Here is a 9,368-nt window from a genome sequence, read left to right on the forward strand (position 1 = left end):
AATCCCAACTGTATTTTATGAGAGATACGATTTCAATCAAGGCCTATTTTTGAAGATTCAGAAAGAAAAAAACACTGAAATGATCTAATAAACATTAGATAAATCCAGAAAGAAATTTATTAAAGCAAGTTTTATATCTATGGGTCAAAGAAAAAAGAAAAACTAAGCGTTCCACGGAAGAAAGAAAAAGGGAAGGACCGCATGGGAGTAAGGGGACACCAGGTGTTTATGAAACTCTGAGTCCTATAGCGACGGACACAGCCTGGAAAGGAGGGAAGGGGAGCCGAACTTCAGAGTAAAACGGATAAACAGGATACAAAAAGAGTACAGCAAGGATAATGATGAAGTGTTGCATAATGTGTGCAAAATCAAAGTCATAATTTCTTCCTGTCAGGAGATTAAAGAGAACAATAAAAAGTAGTGAGTCAGAGCTGTGACAATCATGAAGTGCAGTTTAAGCATTAGCAAGAGTCCCAGTTACGAAAAGGAAATCTAGAGATGAACTGGAACTGAAGTCACCCACTTTGATTGTCACGCTAATAACCACGGGCCGTTTTCTATTAGGAGAATTACAAAAATAAAGGCTTCAGAACATCACCTCTGCAGCTCTCCAGCAACACAGCAGTAGTCTATAATACTTCACACTTTAACCTTCAAAGAGCTTTACGTTTAACCCCCAAATACACCATATGCTGTGTCACCAACTTGATAAATGGAAGAGCGATCGGGGAAGATAAATGAGTAATCATAGGAAGCAGAGTCTGCAGATAAGGACCAGATCCTCGGCTATGGAGTCAGAGTTTTGTGACCTAAGATGTATTTAAAATTTAAAGAGTAATTCCTACAATAAAATTATTTAAAGGAAAAGGTATATGCAGTGTGTTAAATTTGAGTTTGATATTTCTGTTTAAGATTAGCTCTTGAGAATCCTCCCATTTCAAGTTCATATTTATTTTAGACATGAGGCTCCCAAAATCTCTGAGAATGTAAGTGAATTCAACATTAGTGTGTATTACAACAGCATTTTAAAATGCTTGGGCCTTTAGAATAAATCCATTCTTAAAAAAAAAAAAAAAAGTACACGCCCAGATCACCAAATGGGAAGGTTAAGGGAAACAAACAAACAAACAAAACCCTGATGGTGTGGATTCCGCCTAGGAGGAAGGCAGGCTGGAGACCATTCAGCCTCATTAACCAGGGATCTGGGCTGTGACCTGCCTTTGGCCTCCAGTGGTACCCCGCCAGCTGCATTTCTCTGGCATAGAGGGTGGTTGGCTATGTACTTGTTAGTTAACTGGGCCAGTAGCCAGAGATGTTTCTTTTCCTTTTCTCAGATTTCCAGAATCGGAGGATTTTTTTCCTACATATTTTTCACATAAAGATGCAGAGTAGAGTCCACCCACTGTGAATAAATTTAATTTCGCTGTCTTTATGCCTCCTTGATTTCCATCGGCTGACTACAGTACAGGGGCAGATGTGTAAACTGGGAAGTCTTCCAGACGTCTTTGTTGTTGTTGTTATTCTACTTAATGCCGAGACACTCAACAATATTCCACATGAAACAGGGCTCTGGTGTGGGTAAACATGCCTGCAGTTTTATGGAAGGTAGGTTTGCTCTTCACACCAGCCTGTGCGCCAGGCAAGCTCAAATGTTTGAATTATCTTTCAGTACTCTTGCTTCAAAGGGAAAGAGCATCACATTTCAGGAGGGGTTCTTTTTGTTCATTGAGTTTTCTCACACTTGAAATCACATTACTATGTTATAGTATACCGAGGTATGGCAAATATTTCCACAAATGATATAATCTCAAGTATCACATGTACACACACTATCAAAATTCAAACCATAGTAAAAAGGGAAATTCAGCTTTAAATGTTGCTAACCTTCTGACTATGGTCTTACTCAGTTACAGCTCAAACATCCAAAAAGCTGTATCCATGCTTTTCCATTAGACTTTTAACAAGTCACCACTTACAGTCTCCATACGCTATTCGCTCGCTTATTGGGTGATATCCAGAAAACGGAGTAAATTCCTTTTGCAATCATTGTTCTAGCTCTCTATTACAGGTAGTAGCGTGCCCTAAAAGCTCTTTTTCCGGCACAATGGCTGTCAATGTCCGGTTCTAGCTCTGAAATTTAAATACCTGTTGGGGTTCTTAGTATACCACTTGCTGTCTGAGATCTCTGTGAAGATGGTTAGTTGATAGGTTCCAGTTTTGCTTCATTGGTTTTTATAGGTTTTGATTCCTATCTGTACACTGGGAGAAAAACTAACTATATTCCAAAGGTTTTGTTAGATAATAATGAGAAGCAAACATGTGTCTTTGGGGGCTGTTACTTTAGTGGAATTCTTTTACTCTCTTCAACTGTGGCTGATAATCTCGTGCTCGATGACAGAGATGAGGATAGATCTCTTAGGTTCCTCTAAGTTAAACTATGTGGCGTCTGTTCGTTTGCTCACGGCCCTCTCTGTTTTTCATTTATTACCTACATTTTTCCAATTCTGCAGCTGAAACCTGATGAAAGGATCATCAAAACAGAATATGGGCTACTGATTCGAAGTTTGCAGAAGAAGGACTCTGGGATGTATTACTGCAAAGCACAGGAGCACACTTTCATCCACACCATAGTGAAGCTGACTTTGAATGTCATTGAGAATGAACAGATGGAAAACACCCAGAGGGCAGAGCACGAGGAGGGGCAGGGCAAGGATCTGTTGGCTGAGTCACGGTTGAGATACAAAGACTACATCCAAATCCTTAGCAGCCCAAACTTCAGCCTCGACCAGTACTGCGAACAGATGTGGCACCGGGAGAAGCGGAGACAGCGAAACAAGGGCGGCCCGAAGTGGAAGCACATGCAGGAAATGAAGAAGAAACGAAATCGAAGACATCACAGAGACCTGGATGAGCTTCCTAGAACCATGGACACGTAGTTGTCTGTTTAATTTAAAGAAAAGAATTCTTTACCTGCAAAAATACCGTCTTCTGTTTTGTACACCCCGTATACTAACTCATAAGAGCTTTCCATGGAGTTTTACTAAAGCAAAGGACACAAGAACAGTGATCTGAATAAGACTGTGTATGGTGACTGTGGCGTAGTAAGGGCAAATAATTCATCTGAACCAGTTTTCCAAGAACTAAACACGTACCTTCAAAGTATCAGAATTATCCTCAAAATGGAGGCTTTACATTTGTAAATGTTTGATGTGCTGAGTTTTTGAATTTATTATGTCATGTAAATAATTGAGCTAAGAGAGCATCAAATTTGATACTGTAATGAGGTGCTTTATTTCCCTTGCATGGCCATTAAGCATGGACTTGACCATGCAGTTGTGCTATATATGTGTTCTTAGGAACAGATATATCATTCCACTCTAGAACTGGCTACCTTGTGGTAGGAATTGGAGGGAAGACACAAATTCATACAGCTCAGGCTCTCNGCAGGAACTTTCCCAGGGAGCCCTTCACTCTTAGTGCGCGGTTTAGGAATTTGGAGAGGTGTGTGATTTCGGACCACAGGGGTTACATCCAGGGTACTGCAGTGTGATTTACTGAAGGATGTAAATGGTCCTCCCAGGATTCCTTCTGACTCATCAAGAGGAACAGGTTCACAGAGAGAAGTTGGTGCTCGGTTATGTGTTTCTGGAATATATGCTGAGCTTGACAGGGACGGAATGCTTCATAAGTATTTTAATAAGATATGGGAAAACATTTTAATAAGGGAAACACCATGATATATACTGCGTCCTAATAGGAAGGCATGCAGATGGGATTTGTTAAAAGACAGAAAGAAAGACAGCCATAAATTCTGGCTTTGGGGAAAACTCATATCCCCATAAAAAGGAAGAACAATCACAAATAAAGTGGGCAAAATGTAATGTGGCTTTAGTCACTAGAGTATAAGTAGCTGCCAATTTGTAAGCCATCTGTTAAAAAACTTCTACCTTATAACAAACTGCTAGCGAAAGTCTGAGGAAAAGTAAATTTTCTAAAAGATCATGGGAAGAATGAACACAAATTTATTTACAACCAATGGGATTTCAGTAGTACTTCCTCTCTCTTTTTCTAAAATTTCGTTATACTCTGTAAATTATTTCAATTTACTGCCTTTATTCTCTCCTGAATATTGGATTATTGGATTTTATTTGAGTGACTAGGAAAATAACAATATATACATATATAGAGGGATAGAATTAGGTAGAAAACAGTGGTGGGGAGAGGGGATATATATTTGTTGAGTAATAGAACAAATGCAAAAATGTTGACAACGGAAAGGGTTAAATTAACTCTTTGACATCTTTTCTTCACACAATCTTTTTGCATTTCCGAGATTGTACGCTGTAATTCAAGTAGCATTGTTTTAGTAATTTAATAATAAATAAGACTAATGCATGTAAAGAAACCAAACTCACAGCATTAACATAAACATTTTTCATATTTTGTTAGCACTTTTCAAATGTTTCCAATTTGACTATCCCTCTCTGCGGACGTATGGTATGTTTCCTGCCTGTTGGAGCAGAACTCACCTTTCCTTCTTGGAACACAAAACCCTTTGCCTTCTTCTGTTTGGCCTCTTCACGCCCTTTTTAGTGTGAAATGAAAAATTAGTCACTTCCTCACATGGAAGGCAGCCTTTCAGAAAACTGAATAGCAGACATTGCTCGTCTCGCATGCATTCTGCGTGTCTTGAAAGAAGAGCCTGTGAGAACCTATGTGGTTAGAGGGTGTCTTACGAGAGTTTCAGTAGCACGTCGGTGACTGCCCGTATGTTCGGAATGTTCAATCTTACGTTCATTTTCTTTGCCTTGCTTACCTATCTCAAAGTAGTCACATGGCTGTATGAGGTTAGGGACCCCGTTTGAAATGATACCCGTAAATATTTGTAGATGTTTCACTCTACCAAAAACTTGAAGTTTTTTTTTTTTAAGTGAATCAGAAACAATCACTCTTAAAAAAGTAATGCGTAAGAATAGCTATAGGGAGCATCGGGCTGCTAATTGAATATCATAAGGAGAGCATTTGTAATTATTGATTTGCAGGGTTTAAATGTTCCAGGAACTTATGGCAAGGTCAAAGCAAATAAATGGGAACATTTCATTTTTAAGATTTCCTAAGATTTGTATATCAGACAGCCATTATCAAAGTATAGGGTCTTTGGGAATATTACATGAAGCTCAAGTGTTAGGATTAAGTTGTGTAATAAATTTGGTTTTCATCAAAATATGAAAGCTCAAGCCATTTTTTAATTACTCCTTTCTAATCTTAATTATTTAGATAAAATTTGGGCAACCTCTTTTACTTTACAGCTAATATTTTGGCTGCTTCGGATCTAAAACATTAATTTCTGATAATTGATTAAAATATATTTGAAATATTGAGTAAATATTGAGTAAAACAAAATGTCATATAATACAAAAACATACGGGCAAAGACGTATGTGTATTTATAAAGGTAGAGGACATCTAAGCTACATTTAATTTTTTAATCTTTTAATTGCCTAGAACACTTAGGACAGTATGACTCTATTAAGTCTAGTGATGAGACACAATATATACTTCCTCACCACTGAAGGTTTTACCAAATTTTCCTTGAAATAACGAAAAGTAAAATTATAGTTAATAGTTTCAGATAGGTTTGTTAAGAAACTTGTTATCTATGGAGAGGTCTTAAAATGTCTGCCTATTCTTGGTTTCATATTTTTCTCCCCTGTTTTGAATACGTATGTCTTTAACTTGCATATTCTCGCCTGCGTTTCATTCCAGCTATTTATGCTGCTCAATGGAATCCTGCCTTTCTGCATACATTTACATTCAGTTTATTGGGAATTTTAAGAGTTTGCTTAGAAATGAAGAGTCTAAGTAATTAATTTATGTAGAACCTTTTTTTCCTCCAAAGAGCTCAACACACTACATTCATATTACTGAATACACATTTCTGAAAACCAACCAAATTACTTAAGAGATGGGAAAACTGTCATAGAGAATTTAGAAATTTCCCAAAGCTACAACAGTAGAAGAATTGTAATCTACACGAAAATCTCGTCAATCTGTTGGCTAGCTGATGCTCATTTACAATATGCTGCCTACAAAACAGTCTTACTCTTGAATTCTGCCTTTGGTCTATATTTCAGTTCTTTTATGCTATTAAGTTTTGTTCCTGCTGAATTGTATAGACTCGATTAAAAAATAAGTTTACAGTGGCCAGTGCCTGTTTTTCAACATTATCAAAATTAAGCTTTCAAAGGCAATTTGCTATTATCCAAATGTCCACAAAATATTAAGTTGAACAATAGCATTCATTAAACACTGATATTTTAAACTTAAATATAAGCTATATTTCATAAATATCATAAATACAAAGGAAAATTAAAGCTGAAACTCCTCTTTAGAATGTTAACATTTGTCTTAGACAACATGTTGGAAAATTGATTAGCCTTATTGGGAATGGACAGTTTAGGGAAAAAAAAGAAATTTTGAAGTGTTTTTATAGAAAGGTATATTTTTTCTCACAGGAAATCACCAAAATATTTAAATAACTTAGCTTACATGTGAGGTTAAAATATAAGATCTAAAATTCCAACATTTTACGTACTGACAGTGCAAAGACAGGAACATGCACATGACTTATACCTCTCATTTAAATATTTTGTAGTGTAAAGTATTTATGGTAAGTTTGAGATAGATGATTTTGGGGAAAGGGCAACAATCTTCAGTTAATCATGTAATTTAATTCCGGTATTGTAATTTCTACAATCAATTCAATTTCAAATTACCAATTTCAAATTACAGTTTTCTGTTTTAAAAGAAATGTAGTCTTGTAATCTAAAATAATTGAAAATTGTCAGATGTATATTTTGGTTGTATTATAATAAAACACAAACATTAGTGTTCCATGGCTACAAACAGAATGTTGGTTTGTGTGCAAGTTTTATTTTCAAACCTAAACACAGTAACGGAATATTTGACAGGGAATTGCACTAAATCAAATACCTACGAAAATATTTCCTGGTAACGTTCAGTAAATATGTTTTGCACCTTAAGTATGCAGTAATTTCTCTTATGAAAGAAAGGAATAGATGTCTCTCCCCAGTCAATACAATTATATAGCTACGCTCTACTGTGATCTGACTTCAGGCTTCGGCAGACTGGCATAAACATTTCTACCACAAGTAACCACTTTTAAGATTTCCAGTGATCATCCTATAAGTGAGATTTGAAAGTACTCATCTTTTTGTTTATCTATATGAGTATAATTTATTAAAGGAGATAGCTGAGGTATTTTTGTTTTTGCTCTAGAAAGAAATTTATTTTAGAGAAAAGTATATTTCTTGCCAATTTGGTACATTCCTGAAGGATATTTTATATTTGCAGTGGGTAATATATAACACCCCCCAATGGTTAGGAAATAGCTTGTAGAGATATTGTACAGAAATAGGTCAGGTTTCGTGGGTGCTCTGACAATCTTTAAACATGAGAGTTTACAATAACATGTAATCTTTAAAAGAAAAAAATAATTTTATATGGGACACTCTTAGTAGAACCTTAGTAGGATCATGTCCCAATCATTACTATAACTAAAACATAACACAAGATTAATAACGGAGAAAATTCCAATTGCATTTGTTTGAATGTAGAAAAGTGCATGAGTAATTCTCAAGACAAAAGAAACAAGAGTTTAACATTTACGTTGAGAATTAAAAGCATCTATAACCACACAACCTGTTATCTACATTAACAGTTTTTCTAGCCCAGGGAAGTCTTACCCAGGAAGGTGAAGCTGCAAATAACTTTGCTGTTTCTTTCAGAAGACCATATACTTTCCCTTTGTGTGTATATTGGTACAAACATACATCTTGGAGACTGATTTAGCATACCCAATGAAGTTTAAAATACCCATATTCCTAGAACCAGCTTTTCACAATTAAGTGCACACCCTTGAGAACCTTCTCCACATGTGCAATAATAGACATTTTCAAAAATAGTTATTGTAGGATTAATTATAATAGAAAAAAGAGAACAATCTGTATGTTCTACAAAAGGAGAATGGGTAAGTTGAAGTATAGTCGCTAAATGGATACAGAAGTTTAAATGAAAAAAAAAAAGATCTGTGTGCATCAACATAGAAAAATCTCAGAAACAATGTCAAATGAGTAAAATCAAGGAGTGTAGGAATGCAAATAGAATTATACTGGGTATATCAAGTTTAAAGAAGCAAATGATACTACTTATGGATACATACATTCATATGTAAGTAGTAAACATATAAAAAACACTTCTGGAAAAGTTAAGCTCCAAATTCAAATAAATTTTCCTCAAGAAACAAGAGAATATAGGGAGCTACCACTGTTTCAATAATGTTTTATTTTCTTAAAAAATATCTAAACCCAGTGTTATATTTATATTATATTGCATATATTTGTAGGAACTAGTATATTTAAATGTTAGTAGTTGACAAATTTGGGCATTGGATTGCAATTTAAATATATTACTCTCAATACAGTTCTGTGTACTTCAGATATTTCACAATAAAACAGGAATTAAGGATCTAAATCTCACAGAACAAATTACGCAATAGTAAATTTGGAAGAGAGAGGGAAAGNGAGAATAGTATATAGAAATACTAGATATTCAGCCATCATAATAGATGCAGCCTTCCAGTTCCAGTTACTCTTACATTATGGACTTTCAGGGACACTGTGATTATTTTTTTAAAAAAGGTGACAGCTAGGACCTTGGTTGGCCTGAGGGACCCGGGGATAATGTCTAGTTTTCAAAGCAACACCTTATTGTTATGGAAATGCCTAAGGCATCTGGGATATCGAACTATGTGCTTAATATGCCAAAAAGACTCCAAACAGCTGAGTTGGCCTTTCTTGGATTGAACACTGTTCAAGGTTGATATTTAAAATATAGAGTTTCTTCTTTCTGGCTTACATAACAGAATTATAAACTGACTTATGCTCTTTAGGTAACTGAAGATGGAAGAGAAATATTTATAACTTGCAAAATGTCTTTAAATGATCCCACAAATCATTATTTTCTGTAGGAAAGATTTTATATCAATATAATTTGCCCTTTTAACTTACTGTGGATGTTTTGTTGATGTGTAGAGATAGGCTAAAATGTAGCCCAACATTTTTGCCCTTTACAAATTCTCAATTTTATTGGGTCCTGTTAGTGAGGAGCTAGTGTGTTTAAATATGCATTGCAGGAGTATATGGGGGCATATTCAGAGAGTATTAATGTAAGTACATAAACCTGGAAAAGAAGAGAATGAAACCAGTTTACGGGATGGGAAGTTATCATTTAGAATTAGGAAAAGGATTATTTAATGGGTCAAATCCCTCTAAGCTTTTAATATATTGA

At 35.4% G+C, this 9,368-nt stretch overlaps 1 protein-coding gene across 1 annotated transcript in view; it reads left to right on the top strand.

Moving 5' to 3' along the window:
• The window catches only part of SEMA3D (semaphorin 3D), a 126,477-nt gene extending 119,573 nt beyond the window's left edge, over positions 1 to 6,904 (top strand). Inside the window, exon 17 of the mRNA XM_008686297.2 lies at positions 2,511 to 6,904. Within this exon, the coding sequence (XP_008684519.1) occupies positions 2,511 to 2,936 (426 nt within the window). The 3' untranslated portion in view covers positions 2,937 to 6,904. The remainder of the gene's footprint in view (positions 1 to 2,510) is intronic.
• The last annotated feature ends 2,464 nt before the right edge of the window (positions 6,905 to 9,368 follow it).

The sequence above is a fragment of the Ursus maritimus genome, unplaced genomic scaffold, assembly GCF_017311325.1.
Source record: "Ursus maritimus isolate PB19 unplaced genomic scaffold, ASM1731132v1 scaffold_3, whole genome shotgun sequence".
In the NCBI taxonomy this organism is placed as follows: domain Eukaryota; kingdom Metazoa; phylum Chordata; class Mammalia; order Carnivora; family Ursidae; genus Ursus; species Ursus maritimus.